The sequence below is a fragment of the Girardinichthys multiradiatus genome, chromosome 18 (genome assembly GCF_021462225.1).
Source record: "Girardinichthys multiradiatus isolate DD_20200921_A chromosome 18, DD_fGirMul_XY1, whole genome shotgun sequence".
In the NCBI taxonomy this organism is placed as follows: Eukaryota; Metazoa; Chordata; class Actinopteri; order Cyprinodontiformes; family Goodeidae; genus Girardinichthys; species Girardinichthys multiradiatus.
The window spans coordinates 45,930,292-45,949,108 of NC_061810.1; the positions used below are offsets into that span (position 1 = coordinate 45,930,292).

Consider the following 18,817-nt stretch of genomic DNA (forward strand, 5'->3'; position numbering starts at 1 on the left):
TGGGGAAAATGCAAATAATATTCTTACATTTACTTTGACTTTTATTTGACTGAAGCCAGTTCAAATCCAAAGTATGAACAGTTTCTTTAAACTAATCTAATATATTTTCTACATTTCTACATCCTAGATTGTTTGCACTTTAGTCCTCCAGCTCATGAAGTTAAAGCTCTTGGCACTTTGCAATGTTGTTTAATCCTTCAAAGACGTTCTGCCATTAATAAAAAAAATCTTAGATGTTATTTTTTGCATTCTTTCCACAAATATTCCCTAATGGGCATAACTGTATGTGGATGACATTGTCCGTTTTTTGGGGGGGTTTTTACATTCTCTGCAGATTATGTGCTAGGGACAGAACGGGACTGCAGAAACATTAGCTTGTTTTTTGTTTTTCAGTCAAAATTGATTTTGTTTATTTCACATTGACGCACAGAGTGTTTCACAGCTTTTAAAAACACATATACAGAAAAGAAAAACTGAGTAGCAATTCCCAACCTGAGAAAATTACAGAAAGGCAAATTATAGGACAAATTAATCAAAAATAATTATTAATAACGAAGAAGGATAATGAATAATATGGTGAGAAAATACAGGAATAAAAAGCAAAACTATTATGAAGCTGAAAATAGTAAACAAAGAAATAAATATAAACATAATGGCAAGTAAAAAGCAATTAAATTACTAAAAATATGTTGCGTTAAGCCAGCAAAAGGCATGACATTCTGTGGTTTTATACTGTTTGCAATGGAGAAAGAGATTTTAACAGCAACAATTCTTCAAAGTTTCAGAGATTTTCTGATTTGAATGTCGAATGTAGAATTTTTTATATGGATAGGGTAAAAGCAACAAGTCAAAATGTTTATTTAAAACATTGAGTTCAGCTGTCTCTGTGTACACCTCTTCACAGTTTTGTATCTCTTTAGAGACTTTTTTAGGCTTTATGTTGGTGATTTGTGCTCTCTGTCAAACACTTTTTAATAATAATGTTCCAGGAACACCTCCTACATTTCTTCTACACTCCGAAAAATTGCTGAAACCCCAACCTTTGTTGTACCTATACACAAACACTGCCTGTAGGTGCGGAATCATTTGGCAGGCCTTCTAGTGTTTCTTCAATAGCTTGTCTCTCAGACCTCCCATTCTGCTGTTTCTGATGCACACATACAAATAGGCGGATCTCGGTACTCTGTCAGAGACACTCAGAGACCCACAGCAATGGCTTCTGTGGGGATGCAGATGGCCGGCTGTGCCCTGGCGCTTTTCGGGTGGATTGGGGTGCTCATTGTCTGCGCTGCTCCGATGTGGTGGGTCACAGCTTTCATCGGCAACAACATAGTGACTTCGCAGGTCATGTGGGAGGGCATCTGGATGAGCTGCGTGGTACAGAGCACAGGTCAAATGCAGTGCAAGGTGTACGACTCCATTCTGGCCTTGAGCTACGACCTTCAGGGGGCCAGAGCTCTGGTGGTGGTTTCCATCATTGTTGGCATTGCAGGACTCCTCATTTCTTTTGTTGGGGGAAAGTGCACAAACTTTATTTCAGAGGAGAAGGCCAAGGCCAAGGCCTCGGTGGCAGCAGGGGCGATTTTGATCGTCAGTGGAGTCCTGTGCCTCATTCCCGTTTCCTGGACTGCCAGCATCATCATACAGGATTTCTACAACCCTCTGGTAGTGGATGCACAGAAAAGAGAGATTGGGGCATCTCTTTACATCTGCCACTTTATTGATCCTGGGAGGGGGGCTTCTATGCACCAGTTGCCCCCAGAGGAGGAAGGTGCCCCTTCTGTGAAGTACCTCTTAAACAGATCTGGAGGAAAAAGCAAAGGAGAAAGGTACCGATTGTCCTCTCTGACTAAGACATATATTTGAGACAACTGGAATTTGGACGTTTTGTCTGTTACTGGCAAGAAGACATACAAGAAGCATGAATAAAACAACCTCGCGTTCAACCTAGAATGAAGGAAATCTGCACTTTGTCCTCCTATGACAATCAAATTTAAATGAAGAGCCTTTCTGTTTGAGACTGTATTCCTTTTTGTATTAAAATATACATGATTTAAGTATAGTTTAAGCTACAAAAATTTTATATTTTTATTTGTCTAGAAAAATCTGGTTTCAAATGTACAGAGATATTTTTTGAGGGAACTGTGTCTTTTTTATGTCATCCTCTCTCATTAAAGGACGTTGTACTGCACATTCTCCCTGTGAACATTTTTTTTTGCTTGCTTTTAAAACTGCACTGGATGTTCTTTGAACCAGACACAGCAGGAACGTGTTTGTCGGGTACTTACCAAAATCCCAAAAACAAAAACAGTGACTCAGATAGTCACAGTCCTGTTGACCCGTAAATGTTTAGTGAAGCATTTTTGCTCGAAACCTTTCAGTTTCCTGCATCCATACAAAATGGAAGAAATTAAACCAAAAACTTGCCTTTACAAGTAATAAGATATAAAAACGTTTGTATGAACCTTGGGCTCAAATCTCAAAAACAGATTTTTCAAAGTTAGGGTTTTGATTAGAATTGATGGTTTTTAGTTCACAGCCTCATCAGCATGACGGGATTACCGTTTTCTCATGCAATCACACTGCATATAAATTACAGTAACAGGAAACATTTGAAGGGTTTTTTAGGTCCAAAATAGCACTTCCTCTTCTACACAGACATTACAGTAATGTGTAACATGAGTAAAAAGCCAAGAAATAAAATTATCTCTTCTAATTTCACACAAAACAAATGTAGAAAAATGTAACATTTAATTTTAATACATTTATTTGATAGGGTGAAATGCTGCATGAAGAAATAATTGTTTCCTATAATATCCCCAGTGTCACAATAATGGTAACACTAACAATCCCTTTAAATAAATTTTAAAAAGCATTTTTTGTAATTAATTCTATACTGTTTTATGTTGATCAGAGTCTCCAGGAATCTTTAATTACTTCCTATGTTCCTAGGTTATAAATATGATACAACAGAGAGGCTGATTTCTGTTAGAGGCGCTCCAATAATTGAAAGAGAAGACAACATTCCATTCAGGGAAGGCAGATGTGGGTTGGTCCACATACGCTACATGATCATAGCTCCTTGCCTATGTCTACAGTGAGAGCAACAACTAAAAAGAAACAAATCTCCAAACATATTTATTAGAGAGTAAAGACCAGCAGTTTGGGGGTCAACAAACCTCAATGAGGCCACAATAACCCTTTTTTATCCTATCATCACAAATTATGATAGGATAAAAAAAAGTTTGCTAAATGGTACATGGACTTTATTTAGAAAGGTTAGATGAGACTATGCCTTTTTTCTTAAAAATTGGCCTTCATTAGTCTTTTAGCAGGGCAGTGATCCAAAATCTATGAATAAACATAGAAACAGAAAACCTGGAGAACCTATGAGGTGATCTGAAAGGAAGAGATGATCCCAGACTCAGGAGGATCAACAGAGATAATGATCTCTTTCTCTGACTGCTTCAACCTTGTGAAATGTTACATGGGAAGACAAGCCGTGACCATCTTTTTAAAAGGAAGAAGCACAAGTGGCAACAGTGACTTTTAATGGAGGAAGCTGTATATGTCAACAAAGCTTGTGTCAAATCTGTCATGTATCCATTGTCCCATGCTGCCACCTGGTGGTCCTCTGGGTGCATTGCTAGAAATATGTATATTTTTTATGACGTCAGTAACAATCATCAATTTTAGCTTTCAAGTTCGATATTTCTGCCGCTATAGCCTTGTTTTCACTTTTATGTAAACTTGAACGACTTGCTAATAAATGCACAGTGTATAGGTTCATCTGTGTAACTTCTTTTTGTTACAATGTGTAAAAATGTGCCTGTGGTGTTTCTGAATAAGGGCTCAAAGCTCACTTGTTCTGTGTTTGACAGGGTGTAAGCTTCCAGTCTCCCATGGCTCTACAGGAGCTGGGCATTAGCCTGTCCATGATGGGCGTCGCTGGTACCATGTTGATCTGCGGTCTGCCAATGTGGAAGGTCACGGCATTCATTGGCACCCATCTGGTGGTAATGCAAGTGTTCTGGGAGGGTTTGTGGATGACCTGTGTCAGCGAGTACACCGGTCAGATGCAATGCAAACTCTACGATGCCCTGCTGGACCTGTCACCAGACCTCCAGGCAGCCCGTGGGCTTGTTTGCATCAGCCTGGTGTTGGGATGTCTGGGATTTCTCATCTTCATCCTGGGAGGTCGGTGCACCAACTGCCTGAGCCACCCCCGGATCAAAGCTCGGGTGGTGCTCAGCTCTGGGGCAATCTTCTGCTTGTCAGCCCTCACCACAATAGTTGCTGTTGCTTGGACTGCCAACACCGTCATTACAGATTTCCACAACCCCCGAGTCCCCGAGGTGCTAAAGAGAGAACTTGGAGCATCCATTTACATAGGATTTGCTGCATCTGGGCTGCTCTTCTGTGGAGGGGCCATTCTTTGTACAACCTGTCCACCAGAAAGAGCCAGATTCCCCTCCAGTGGGTACATGGTGGCCAAGACTCCCACACGAAGCAGCTATGCCATCAAGAACTATGTATGAAAATACGACCCTAGACAATAAGACACCAAAACTAGAACCTTGTTGACCTTTACTTACTTCTTGTTGAAGTCTATTATGATGCTTGCTGCTTAATTACAATACCCATTTAATAAGGGGAAATGGTAGAAAAACATTTTTAGAGCTCTGTAAATTAGCATCTCTAAAATATTTCATCTATATAAGCATTTATACCATTTTTAGAAGTTGGTTGATACACTGCATTACAATGATAGGTTTAAATTCTAAGAGCTAGAGGACAACTGCCCTTCCTTTCCTCTTTCTTAAAAGCTTTACCTAAAAAATAATGTATTTCCCTAATGTAAGCAGTAGAAAAGAACATTATATTTTGTATAGGGTCCTATAGGTCCTAATAAAATGTTAACAGTAACTCTGTTATAGAGAAGGAAATAAATTTAAGTAACAGCTAAAATTAAACTTGTTTAACTTAAGTACAAGCTAGCATTAGCATTGCAGCCTAGGAAGCTCAGAGTTAAATTTGAAAACTTCCAATGCCAAATGTGTCAAAACTAAGTAAAAGACTCGTGTTTCTCCACTAATGTGGTTATTTAATGTTGCTAAGGGTGTTGCTTTAAAATCACTTGTCACATAAGAAGATATCCTGTAGTAATAACTCATATGCTGCATTGAGCACATTTTATTGCAATATGTGGGACAACTTGTTCATGCATACACATTTGTTTCCATTGGCATGCTTGGGTATATACACATACTGAGGGCATTTGTCCACGGCCCTTTAGAAGAACCAAGAGTGTTTGGCTAACTGTTAGGCTACTCAAGCTAACTGTTATAATACAGAGAAGGGGTTATTCAAGAGCAAATGTCCACCATCTGAAACTAACTACGCAAAAATTGATTACTACCATTTAGAATGACTACTATTTTGAATAGTTTATATACTACAATAGTTTTACAATCCACAGTCTTGCTATCTTCTTAGGCGGTGTAAACATTAGTTTGTTCACAATTTTTTGTTGTGTTTTGCCTTATGTAGATCAATGTAGGTGCAATTTGTGGCTCCAGGGCCACATGATGATCTCTACAACTTTCACTGTATCCAGAAATGATAGAGGTATGAGAAAATATGATATGGTATCAAAATGAGAAAATTATTTTGAAAGCAAAGTTAATTTAGTTTTATCAGTTCGTCTGTCGAAAAATCTGTATTTAAATTCCACAACAAAATAAAGGTTGATATCAGGGACGTATTTTATTTTAGTCCCTTTTTGTGCAAATTGTGTTTTCACTTGTAAAATGATTTGTTTCCCTCTCTGTAAAGGTTTGATGTTTTTCTTTCTTCTAAAACAGGAAAATAGAAAAAAAAAAAAAAAAAATCTAATTGAGGCTCCTTAAGTTCACAAGATGTATATTGAACATTTGCTGTATGTAAACATCATTAGTTACCTTTTCTCTAAAAATTATTTAGGTTTTGCAATTTCATGTAGTGGGCGTGATAAGTAAGAAAAAATAGCTCCTTTAATTGTAGTGGCATCAATCAGGACCCACAAGACCCTTCTCTGTTGACATTCATATTGTCCTCATGCTACTATGAGTCACATGTGGAAAACAGAAGCTCTCTGGACAAATGATAATCAGACTGTTCACACGGTAAAGGTCAGCCCTGTTTTTCATGAGTGCAGAACCAATGTAGCTGTCCCCAGGGAATTTAAGATCTAAGACTTTTATTAAGGTTGGCCTGCAACTATGTCCAAGTCTTTAATTTTGTTCCACTGGGTTGAGTTTGACACCTCTGATCTAGATTTTTCTGCATTCATTCTTCCATTCATCCAGAATAGTCTCCTAACCCCTGTTGAATAAGATCAGTGCACATCATGATACTGCCACCACCATGTATGATTGTAGCAATGGTATAAATGAGACAACCTCTGGTTTCCTTTTCATACTGCAGATAGGAATTCTGACGACAATTCAATCTTTGTTTAACCATATCAGATGTTGCTTCTCACTGCTAGAAGTTGTTCCTTTCATGTTAAGACAGGTCTCAAACAGATTCCCCATATTTCTTGTTTTACTTCACATTCGATAAACAAAATACTAATACATAAATCAGGCCAGATATAACTCCATTTGTAAGGCAATCCCCTTAGGTGTTGCCAGTTAGTTTAACAAAGAAAGTCAGACAGCATATTTGTAAATCTAATCAAGATGTGATGTACTAGTGCAGGCAGTTACATTTGCAAAGTTGAAGTTGTGATTATTTGTTAGAATGCACAAAGCACATATAATTTTAAATGTTAGTTCGCAGGTTAATTTTAGTGACAGAAATAAAAACTGTAGAACATTCGTGTATTTGATTTATTGTTCTGACGTTCCTTTCCAAAGCCAAGAGTGTAACGGATGAACAATCCATTCTGCGGCAGATAAAATCACAAGTTTGAACTTGTGACTGAAAACAATCCAATTTTACTGTTCAGAGCTACCAAACTCATAGCTAAAAATGCATTGTCGCTGAATTTAACTTTACACGCGTTTAATTAGATTTCCTCCCAGAATCAAGGCCCATTGTCTGAAAAAGCAGAGCACAGGGGAAGCTTTGTTTTCTCCCCTCTACTCAGGAGACTGTGATAAATGGATTGTTTTGAAACCATGGAAAAGAAAACAGAGGGATTTTCCTCCTCCACCCAGCTGCAGCAAATTCAGAGCCCTCTTTTCAAGAATGTCAAAGAACTGGTTCCCTCCTCTCTGAACAGGCATGCAAAAGAGACAGACAAACCCATCAGTATTTGTGCTTCACTTGTGAACATTGAAATAACTCCCCGCCCCGTCCCAACCCGCCCTGCTTCACTCTCCTGCCAGCTGTCTCTGGTTTGGCAGCCGGGCTGGCAGCAGAGAGGAGGAGAAGAACGAGGCAGGCCGGAGTAATGAGGAGGCAGCTCGAGATTGCTGCTCTTAGTGTGGCCACCACAGGATGGCTGGCTGCCATTCTCACACGCTGCCTGGCCCTGTGGAAGGTAAGCGGAACTCTGGACAACACCACAGCCAGCCTGCCTGCCTACTGGGATGGGGTGTGGCTAGAATGGGATCACTGGGACCTGGCCCATGATGGCAGCCTGCACTGCACTTTCTACCAGTCCCTGATGTCTCTTTCTGGAAGTTTTCGCACATGGAGAGCCCTCATCATGGCAGCCATTGGAGTCGGAGGTTTCGCGGCAGTGATTGGAGGAGTGGGTCTGGTGTGGTTCCCATTACGGGGCCAGATCAAAGTGTTTTCTGGGAGTTCCTTTGTTGTTGCAGGAATCCTGTTGTTGGTTCCCACAGCATGGACGTGTCATCACACAAGCCAACCACTGGAGGGCACTGTGCCACTAAGGAGAGATTGGGGTCCTGCTCTGTACCTTGGATGGATCTCCTTTGCCTTGATGCTGGTTGGTGGCATGTTCTTAACCACCAGATGCCCCACTGCTGGTGGGCAGGAGGGGCAGCCTGATACAAACCCAGGGGAGGAGTCCAGTAACCCGCTGAGCACCATCAACAGAACTGCATTCACAAACAGCCAGTACAAACGCAGATCAGAACCCATCTGAGAGGACTGGAGGGTAACATTTAATAGACTGTGTGTAAAAAGACTGCAGAACCAATGAAAATTAAAATTAATGCAATTAAATTATCGGCTCAGGATATTGTCTGTTAGCACTTTTCAGAAATAAATGCTTAGAACTAATTTCAATGAGCAGAGCCACAAGAACTTTATTAACAGGGGTGTTTTTTTTTTTTTTTTGCTGTGTTTTCTTCCACTTTAACAACCTGAGTGTTTTGATGCTTATTTCTAAAATCCAATACTACAGTGGAAAATTACTGTGTTACACTAACATGTCTGCATCAGGTGGATAATTTCAACACGTTGCAATGACAGCAATGTAAACTCCTTAAAACTACTACTGTATCTGCAGATTGCACTGAATCAGAGATGATGTGTTTTAAATGGGAGGGAGGCCTAAAAACTGTTTGAGGAGGGATTAGGGGAAGAATTATTAGTTTTAGAGCAGGATTACATACTGCAGACTAAATATGTCTGATCTGGCTGCTCAGACGTTAATTTCCCCTGCAGTCACACAAAATACCTGCTGAGAAATACTCGTTTGTGAGTTCCTCTGTCTCTCACCCCTCCGACTGGGTCAACGGGGCATCCTAGGACAGAGCAGGCCTTCTGATGAGCTTCTACTCCAACAAACAACGCTATAGAAAGCTAGAGGGAGTGAAAAATGTCTTCAGGAACAACCCCAAATCCTCAAGTCTCTTCAGCAGGTAGTCTGCTCTAAACCATCCTGTGAAGAGTGTCAATGTTGGGGTTCCAATCCAGCTTATTGTTCAGGAGAACATCAAGGTGTTTATAAGAGTCCACTATTTCAGTATCAGTTCCCTGGAAGTTCACTGGTGTCAGTGTGGTGGGTCTGTGGCTGTTGAAATCCACCACCAGCTCTTTGGTTTTTCCTGCGCTGATCAGAAGATTTCAAGAACTGTAAAGAAATTGTTACTCATGCTGTGATTTCTATTCTTTATTTCTTTAAAATAACATTAAGGACAAGATCCATGTGATCTGAGCAGACTAATAAACTTAACCTGGACTCTTTACTTTGATTGGAAAATCTGCAAAAAGGTGGACATATCAGATGCAGATATTTCATATCAAATTAAAAAAGCACTTATATAGTCATCAACTTTATTTGACCAAATTTAACACTGAAAGCGAAAGAAGCCTGACACATCACGATTCTTTCTTTATGTTGTACTTTCTGCATGTAAGGTTTAGCTTTACAAGAAACAAAATGTCTACATTTTAAAATGAGCATCATGTGTGATTTTTTTTCTTTTGGGTGCCTTAGCTTTGTATGTTAATCCGACTTCAAAAGATGCCAATAAAACCTTTTTCTTTCTCTTTAATTCCTATTTTTATTGCTTTCTTAAGAAACACTAGATGAAAATAAAGCTATAAGAGCAGCCTTCAGTATCATTGGCCCCAATTAAGCTGTGTAAAAACAGAAATTGATCCTTTATTCTAGTACAATAACACAGAAGGGATTTTGATCTTATGTCTGGTGAACCCTTTCAAACTTCCAGCCACCTAGCTGTGATGTAGATGGAGTCCGAAGGTTATCATGGAGACTTGGCGAGCCCAAGATGCCACTCTTTTAGACTTAGATCAGTTAGATCCTGAGGTTTTTTCACCTCCCTTACCATCCTCCTGACCCCACCTGGTGGTAAGATAAACATGGCTATTTGTCAAGCCTTGTTTGCCACAGTTCAAGATGAAAATATTGATGAGCAGCTTTTTTGTTGTAGTTATTTCCTGACTTATGGATATCAACAACCCAATGCCAGACTTGAATGCCATGAACTCTAGTCTTTCCCATTTTGAAGAGTGGCTAAAAGAAATGGGCCTCAGAGTCACGAAATGTTTATACCTCGAGGAAACAGGACACAAAACACCCTTCAGTTATATTTGTCAGTGGGATTGTTAAAGTGATATTGTTTAAAACTATTATGTCTTGAAATTGAATTTTTATTGAAGACATTCACTCAAATCACAGGTTAGATTTTTCCTACATTTTCAGAGTAAGACTGTGCTTCTGCAACAATAAAATGATTAAATTATTGTACACATTTCTACCAGGCCAACAATAGCGAAAGATGATCAATAAAATCCCAGTTTACACAGAAAACAATCTTTATGTTTAGCTGAAGAAGGATTAATTGTTGCAGTTATATATTTCTGGGTCTATAAAGACAGGGAGGCAAAGCCAGCCATAAAAGTAATCAAAGATGTCCACACTAGAACAAAAAAATAATAAATAAGAAAATCAGATCAGAGAGAATTCCTGACCTTTAGTTTTTACATTTAAATGCTGAAGCTTGCTTTCAAGTCCACTTTTTCAGCAAGATTAGTTAGAGTTACTCTTTAAACATAGCTGCTGTTTTCAAAGGCTGGAAATAAGGTGAATTAGATTTTAAAAAAAGTCTATTTTTAGTAGTTTTAGCCTTTGTGCCCCAGTGAAGTAGTAATTAACTGTGTGAGCGCCTATAGCTTCTCGTCTCCTTCTTCCACATCCTTCAGGCTGAGAACCTCCAGAGAGCCTCGTCCTTTGGTCTCACAGCGGATCAGCTCATCAATCTCCCGGAAGCATCCGGGGTCCACCAGACACACCTGAGAGGGAAGACGAGGAGGACGGTTTGAGAAATTCTAACGCTGTGCTCCTTATTGAGCTGCAGAATTAAACTGACCATTTCCAGCTCTTCATCAAATTCTTCACTCTCCACCACTTGCAGGAGGGGTTTGAGCTTCTCCTTCAGCCTCTTGGCCTCCTTGCCCGGCACCACCAGCCGCAGCTTCATGTGGGCTCTCTGGATCTCCATGGTCTCCTTCAGCTGCCGGATCACTTCCAGAGCCTGTGAGGGAGCAGACAGACGGCACATGGAATGAGCTCTAGTTCACAAGGGCTGATGTCCTGAAGGTTTTAGATGTGTCCTTGCTCCAAACATTTCTGATTCAATTAGTTGAATGACTTCCTCAGCACTTCACCGCACTCTGCGAAGGCCATTAATGACCCATTCCTCTGATTCAGTTGTGCTGAATCAGGGCGATATTTAAAGCATCCTGGACACCAGCTGCTGGTGACTGACTTTGGACACCAATGGTACATGGGAATGAAGAATGACAATAATCTTGACTAAGTTGGGTTTTCCACCAACAAATGCCAGTCTGCTTTTTTTATATACAGTACACACCAAAAGTTTGGACACACCTTCTCATTCAAAGAGTTTTCTTTATTTTCATGACTATGAATATTGTAGCTTCACACTGAAGGCATCAAAACTATGAATTAACACATGTGGAATTATATACTGAACAAAAAAGTGTGAAACAACTGAAAATATGTCTTATATTCTAGGTTCTTCAAAGTAGCCACCTTTTGCTTTGATTACTGCTCCGCACACTCTTGGTATTCTGTTGATGAGCTTCAAGAGGAGGTCATCTAAAATGGTTTTTACTTCACAGGTGTGCCCTGTCAGGTTTAATAAGTGGGATTTCAAGCCTTATAAATGGGGTTGGGACCATCAGTTGTGTTGTGCAGGAGGTGGATACAGTACACAGCTGATAGTCCTACTAAATAGACTGTTAGAATTTGTATTATGGCAAGAAAAAGCAGCTAAGTAAAGAAAAACGAGTGACCATCATTACTTTAAGAAATGAAGGTCAGTCAGTCTGAACAATTGGGAAAACTTTGAAAGTGTCCCCAAGTGCAGTCGCAAAAACCATCAAGCGCTACAAAGAAACTTCATGGTAAAATAGCTGCTAGGAAACCACTGCTGAGGACAGGCAACAAGCAGAAGAGACTTGTTTGGGCTAAAGAACACAAGGAATGGACATTAGACCAGTGGAAATCTGTGCTTTGGTCCAATGAGTCCAAGTTTGAGATCTTTGGTTCCAACCACCGTGTCTTTGTGCGGCGCAGAAGAGGTGAACGGATGGACTCTACATGCCTGGTTCCCACCGTGAATCATGGAGGAGGAGGTGTGATGGTGTGGGGGTGCTTTGCTGGTGACACTGTTGGGGATTTATTCAAAATTGAAGGCATACTGAACCAGCATGGCTACCACAGAATCTTGCAGCGACATGCTATTCCATCCGGTTTGCGTTTAGTTGGACCATCATTTATTTTTCAACAGGACAATGACCCCAAACACACCTCCAGGCTGTCTAAGGGCTATTTGACCAAGAAGGAGAGTGATGGGGTGCTGCGCCAGATGACCTAGCCTCCACAGTCACCGGACCTGAACCCAATCAAGATGGTTTGGGGTGAGCTGGACCGCAGAGTGAAGGCAAAAGGGCCAACAAGTGCTAAGCATCTCTGGGAACTCCTTCAAGACTGTTGGAAAACCATTTCAGGTGACTACCTCTTGAAGCTCATCAACAGAATGCCAAGAGTGTGCGGAGCAGTAATCAAAGCAAAAGGTGGCTTCTTTGAAGAACCTAGAATATAAGACATATTTTCAGTTGTTTCACACTTTTTTGTTCAGTATATAATTCCACATGTGTTAATTCATAGTTTGATGCCTTCAGTGTGAAGCTACAATATTCATAGTCATGAAAATAAAGATAACTCTTTGAATGAGAAGGTGTGTCCAAACGTTTGGTCTGTACTGTATATTCATTGTTTTTTTTAGTAAGGAAGGAGCGATACATGGAAGAACGCAAGGAAGGAAGGAAAGACAGAAGCAAGCAAGGAAGGAAGGTAGCCAAAGGAGTTAAGAGAAGAAGGAAGAAGAGACATGAGGCAGGGACAAAGTAGGACTAGGGCTGCATGATATTAGAAAATCTTGCAATAGCGATATTATTAGAAAATATTGAAATGATGATATCAATTGGTATTTATGCCTATTTTCTTATTTCTTCTCTGTCTCATCCATGCTTCCTAAACTCTGTGACCTCATTTGTGTCTGGTGTGAGTATCTGCTGGCAGGAGACTCTGTCCAAGAAGGATAGATGGAAACAAAAAGGATAAGAGGGAGGAAGGAATGACAGAAGCAAGGACACGAAGAAGGAAGACAGATTGAAGGACAATAGAACAAGGAATATTATTTCCTTTTTCCATATTTATCTGGAAAAACAATTAAATCAAATCCGATGCTTTTCCAGATGCAATGAGATGAACAATAAACTATTTTAGGATTTTGTTCAAAAGCAGCACCATTATGATGTCTTCTCTAAAGAGCAGAAATGTATTTGTCGAATAAGAATCAAAATTGTGAGACAAATGTAAATGTGATAAGGAGACGAGAGAATCTCTGTGCAAGTATAACAGTGAAAATCTAATGACAGGTCCTCCATCAGTGCCATTGCAAATGCTATTTCCACTTCCTTTTTGGAGTTAGACAGGTATATTTTCTGCACTGACCTGCTGCTTGGTGCTCTTGCTGGGTTTCACAGAGTAGTGGATGTCCTTCATAGCTCGCTCGATCAAGATGACTGTGTAAGGCCTCTTAGTGTTTGGATTAACACATTTCTCTGCCACGATGGAGGCGATGTCTCTGAACATGGTCTCCTGCTGGCTCTGCCTCTCCTTCTCAGACACCTGGAGTTCTCCTTTGGCCAAAATCTGTCACAAACAGAAAATAAACCCTTCAGCAAAGCTCCTAGATACCAGGCCAGAGGCTGGACGTTTTAACACGTTAGCAAACATCTGGTGTTGGAATCTCATGTTTAATTTACCTGTTTACAGATTTCTGTCTGATCATCTGAGCCAAATGCTTTTAACAAATCTTCCTTCTTCGCCATCTGACCTTTGGAAACATTGACAAAAACGGAGTGTGTCTGCAACACCTCGTCCAGGTCTTTCTCTCTGGAAGAAAAACAAATAAAACGTTGGTTTTCACCTCAAGGTCAACCGAATACAGAAAGACATTTTCAACTTGCTCACCACTGCTTCCAACAGACACAGATACATGTTGTAACCCCAGGAGGTCAGTGAAACATCCTGGAAAACAACGTTTTAAAGTGACTTACGCTCCTGATCTCCAGCTCATGACTTTGTTTTTGTAACACGCGATTTCAAATCGCTTCCCTCCCTTCTTCATCCGAACCACCGCCACGTTAGTCAGTCGGATCTGGTTAGTTGGAGTAAATATAGACATGTTTTTGTTTAATAAGACACCAAAAGTGACTTCAAATCGCTGCTACGGTGAGTAAAATCTGCTGTCGCCGAGGGTGTCTCTAGCATACGGATCCGGCGAGAAACGCGGAGTCTGTAACAACAGTTCCCCTCCTGTTACTCAAAAACACAATTGCTTTTAAAACTAAACGTTAATCAAGATAAATAAAATCTTTGGAAAACAGACATCCATTACTGATTTCACATTAAGCTGACATTTACTTTTAAAGGGTTTTATCGAAAGTCTTTGCAGTTGTCACTTTTGACAACTGCAAAAGGCAAATATGCATTTATGTTGACAATGGAAAACAAAGTAACAATAAAGGAATGCGATTACTACTTAAATCTGCGTGAGAGTAAAAAAATGACAAGAATTATAATGACGTATGTGACCAGTCCATGTAAAACTCGAGGGATATTTTTTCCCTGATGACCCCTGTGAGCGTTAAACGAACTGCAAACCTGATTTAACTGGCATTTGTGTAGGTTGACAGAATATCGGTTATTTCTGTGAAATATTTAAATATTTGGAGAGATTACTTTATCACCAAACTAGGTTTCTGCAAAATAATACTTCATCCGTGAGAGGTGAAAAAAAAACCTTCATCTTCATTCTTACCACTAAACCACTAAAAGCATTAAAATAACACAAACTGTGATTTGATGTGAGAACATTTAAATAAGATATTCTAAAGGTGTATAATCATACATTTTTCTTGAGTATTCATATCGAGTTACTGCATCTTCTTTGTAAATTAGATTTATGTTCATTTTTCTGACAAACCATCCATCCATTAATCCATCCATACATTGTGAATACCCTGTTTTGGGAATAAAGCTGAAATTAACCAGAATCCTCAACACGAAGCAGATGGTAACTTTAAACAATTTAAATGACTCAATAAACTTAATTTAATTGAAATTAAATTAAGTTAATCGAATTTCATCCTCAGTTCAGTGTCTTTGCTGTCGTCTTGTAGAGTCTTATATTAACTGCAGTTGTACATTTCTCAGCAGGCAGTGAATGCAATTTGACTTGGAGAAAGAAACACTATTTTGACTGGTTTGTCAGTAAAATTAGCTAAAGACAGACTGCAGTGATCCAAATTAAACATATAGAATATGTGTGTAGTGGCACGTTGTGACAGATCTTCATTTATCTGAGGAATGCAAACGATATTCTGTCATTTATATTCTTTACACTTTCTCTGCAGTATACTAAATCGATACCAAACCACCAAACATCATCATCATCATCAATAATAACGATAATAAGTGCAGCCAACGTACATAACGTTTTGTCAGATTTACTTAATTTATCATCCTCAAATGGCATTAATTGAAAAAAGAGTTGATAACTGTTGTGTCAAAAATATAGTTAAGAACTACACAGCACTATTTTGATGTTAAAGCAAGTTCACTTGATAGGTCAAAAGAATTTAACTCATCATTTGGTCAAATTAAGTCGAGAAAATGTGGAGTGGAAGTTCCTCTAAAGCCTACTTGTAGATTTGCAGTAGGTTTAAAATCCTTTTAAAATAAGATACTGGGTCACAGTGCTTTTTAAATTAACTGTTTACTCTGTTTGAACTTGGCACTGTATTATTATTATTATTATTAATAATAATCCAAAACAAAAACGACTTATTGCCGCGTTCCCTCCCTATAATCTTTTCTTGTGTACGATCCGAGCTTTCAAAGACTACACTTCCCAGCATTCTTCGCGGCCAACCAACATGGCAGCGCACTACGTCGCAAGCTTGTGAGGACGGAGTATTTGAATGTTTTCACTTTTTGCAACGATGTTAGCTTTGTTTGGAGTTATTTTCCTTTGTGTGGGTAGTCTGTCGATCTCGGAGAATACAGGTGGGTTTATTTAAGCTTTTACTAGAGCTGAAAAACTCTTTATGTCTTCCTGTTTTAGCCGAGCCACACTGTTGGTTGCTGCTCCGAATAATTTAAAGCGGGTTTTAACGTGCTTAATTGTCGGACGTTGTGCTGGTTGAGTATTTTTGGACGTGTTTTTCTCCCTGCAGTCTCACAGGATGTCCACAGTCCCACTGAGAACTATTTGCTGTGGATGTGGCAACGCAGACTGTACATTTACTCTGCTGCTGCTCTGCTCTTCGGTTTTTGTTTCTTCCTCCAAGTTGCACGAAGGAAGGTGAGTTTCGCCTAACTTCTCCCACAGTGACAGCAGTCTGAACTTCAACACCACACAACATTGTGTTATTTCTCATCATCCCTGTTCTTGGTGTGTTTTTAGATAAACGACACAGAGGATTCAAAGGCCAACAAAGCTGCAAAAAGCAACAACAGCTCAGAGAAAGATGCTGATGTTCATGTTTCAGGGGTTAAAATCTTCTATGGCTCACAAACTGGAACAGCAAAGGTACACCTACCTGTGTTGGACATCCTCACATGCTGATCAAGTTAGAGAAAATACGTGATGACACTGCTTCAGCTCCCTCAGTCTTGAAAACATAATAGTGGCCACACAATAACTATCAGTTTCAACCCCTGCATGTTGTTTTCTGTTCTTTCAGGGTTTTGCCACAGAGCTTTCAGAGGAGGTGGAGAACTTGGGCATCTCAGCTCAGGTGATTGACATGAAGGTCTACGATCCAGACGATCAACTTGTAGACGAGGTAAATGGTAAATGGACTGAATTTTATATAGCGCCTTTCCAGTCATACAGACCGCTCAAAGCGCTTTACACTAGAGCCACATTCACCCAATTGCACTCACTAACGCTCACACATTCATACAGATCGGTAGGCAACTTGAGGTTAAGTGCCTTGCCCAGGGGCACATCGACATACAGCAGGAGGAAGCTGGAATCGAACCCACAACCTTCCGATTGCAAGACAACTACTCTTCCTACTGAGCCACAGTCGCCTCAAAGTCCATTATCTAACAATCAATTAATCAATCATTGCATGTTTTCTATTGAATGCCTGACCACTGTAGAAATATCTGCCATGACTTCATAGCAAACGTTTTTATCCATTCTTAGATAACATGCAACTTGAATCTGGAAGAGTATGGAGATTTTTACATGATAAATGTGTGGGGACGGTGTTATTAGTAGAATACGACGTGGCAGCTTTAGCAGAAACTTCTGACAAATCAAAGCAAATTATAATTTTTTTTTAGACAAACAGGACAGTCAAACTGAAACTTTTTTACATGGAAAGTCAACTTTTCTTTAAGCCTAGTGTAAAGCTGCAGGTAGAGCAAGCAGGTGTGTTTCACTGATCTCGTTCGGCTGAATTAAGACGGATTAAACCTCCTTTTTATTTTCAGGGTAGAGGTTCTGTTTACAGCAACGAGACATAAATGTGAAATCAGTGGGACGCGGAGCTGCAGAAAAAGAGAAACCCGTTTAATCAATGTCTTGCTGGTTATATGGTTTGCAGAAAAAGAAAAAAAATACATTTTGATAAACGCAAATACCAGATGCTCCTAACAACTTGTTGATCCTCAATATGTTGAGTCACTTGCAGTTGGTGAAGAAGAAATAGTTTTTTGCCTGCGTTGATTGTTCTTGATATAATAGATCTAGATATATTGATAGTTTTGGATCATAAATAAAATGAGGCCCATCTAAAAGTTTTATTTCATTCGGATTTTATGCAGTTCATAATGTGATTTGTTTCCTACCCTGATATATGCTGTGGAGATTGGGTAATAGCAAAAGCTCTAGCTTTGTTGCAGAGATCAGAATCAGAATCAGAAAAGCTTTATTGCCAAGTACGTTTTTGGACATACAAGGAATTTGTTTTGGCGTAGTCGGTGCAATACAGTACAAATTAAACAGTACAAACATATCTACAATATAATATAAATATAAGTGCACAGTTTTAAGTGAGTGAGAGTAAATATAGAGCAGTATAAGATGCAAGAGCAATACAACAGTGCAGATGATCATTGTGCAAGTAAAGCAGGAGTCCAAGCTGAGCGTTAATGTAACTCATAGAGTTACAGGTTACAGGTTTCCTGTCAGCAAAAAAAGGGGGGGTGTGGGGGAAAAGGACAGTGTCAGGGTGGTTTCCGGGCTTTGTTAACCAGGCTGGTGGCAGATGGGAAAAAACTGTTCTTGTGGCGTGAGGTTTTGGTCCGGATGGACCGCAGCCTCCTGCCAGAGGGGAGAGTCTCAAAGAGTCTGTGACCGGGGTGGGAGGGATCAGCCAGAATCTTCCCTGCCCGCTTCAGGGTCCTGGAGGTGTACAGTTCCTGGAGCGACAGTAGACTGCAGCCAATCACCTTCTCAGCAGACCGAATGACACGCTGCAGCCTGCCCTTATCCTTGGCTGTAGCAGCGGCGTACCAGATGGTGATGGAGGAGGTGAGGATGGACTCAATGATGGCTGTGTAGAAGTGCACCATCATAGTCTTTGGCAGGTTGAATTTCTTCAGCTGCCGCAGGAAGAACATCCTCTGCTGGGCTTTCTTGATGAGGGAGCTGATGTTTGGCTCCCACTTGAGATCCTGGGAGATGATGGTTCCCAGGAAGCGGAAAGATTCCACAGTGTCAATTGTGGAGTCACAGAGGGTGATGGGGGCAGGTGGGGCTGGGTTCTGCCTGAAGTT

The 18,817-nt window shown here is 40.1% G+C and overlaps 4 protein-coding genes and 1 pseudogene across 5 annotated transcripts in view; 4 read left to right on the plus strand and 1 right to left on the minus strand.

The window, feature by feature from the left end:
* Positions 1-7,150, plus strand: part of cldnj (claudin j) — a 42,826-nt gene extending 35,676 nt beyond the window's left edge. The window contains exon 2 of the mRNA XM_047390731.1: positions 3,882-7,150. Within this exon, the coding sequence (XP_047246687.1) occupies positions 3,903-4,538 (636 nt within the window). The 5' untranslated portion in view covers positions 3,882-3,902 and the 3' untranslated portion in view covers positions 4,539-7,150. The remainder of the gene's footprint in view (positions 1-3,881) is intronic.
* Positions 1,132-2,191, plus strand: LOC124883573 (annotated as a pseudogene).
* A 139-nt stretch (positions 7,151-7,289) lies between the features above and the next one.
* On the plus strand, positions 7,290-9,458 carry LOC124883572 (claudin-4-like). Its single transcript, XM_047390729.1, has one exon. It carries the CDS (start codon positions 7,439-7,441, stop codon positions 8,099-8,101), a length of 663 nt encoding a protein of 220 aa, XP_047246685.1. The 5' UTR covers positions 7,290-7,438; the 3' UTR covers positions 8,102-9,458.
* A 598-nt stretch (positions 9,459-10,056) lies between these two features.
* Positions 10,057-14,313, minus strand: sbds (SBDS ribosome maturation factor). Its single transcript, XM_047390726.1, has 5 exons — positions 14,080-14,313; positions 13,786-13,915; positions 13,472-13,672; positions 10,797-10,961; positions 10,057-10,719 (listed from the first exon to the last, which is right to left on the minus strand). Exons 1-5 carry the CDS (start codon positions 14,205-14,207, stop codon positions 10,594-10,596), a joined length of 750 nt encoding a protein of 249 aa, XP_047246682.1. The 5' UTR covers positions 14,208-14,313; the 3' UTR covers positions 10,057-10,593.
* A 1,634-nt stretch (positions 14,314-15,947) lies between these two features.
* The window catches only part of tyw1 (tRNA-yW synthesizing protein 1 homolog (S. cerevisiae)), a 50,289-nt gene continuing 47,419 nt past the window's right edge, over positions 15,948-18,817 (plus strand). For both annotated transcript variants that reach the window (XM_047392497.1, XM_047392498.1), the window contains exons 1-4: positions 15,948-16,090; positions 16,261-16,388; positions 16,491-16,616; positions 16,771-16,872. In XM_047392497.1, coding sequence (XP_047248453.1) covers positions 16,006-16,090; positions 16,261-16,388; positions 16,491-16,616; positions 16,771-16,872 — 441 coding nt within the window. In that variant the 5' untranslated portion in view covers positions 15,948-16,005. The remainder of the gene's footprint in view (positions 16,091-16,260; positions 16,389-16,490; positions 16,617-16,770; positions 16,873-18,817) is intronic.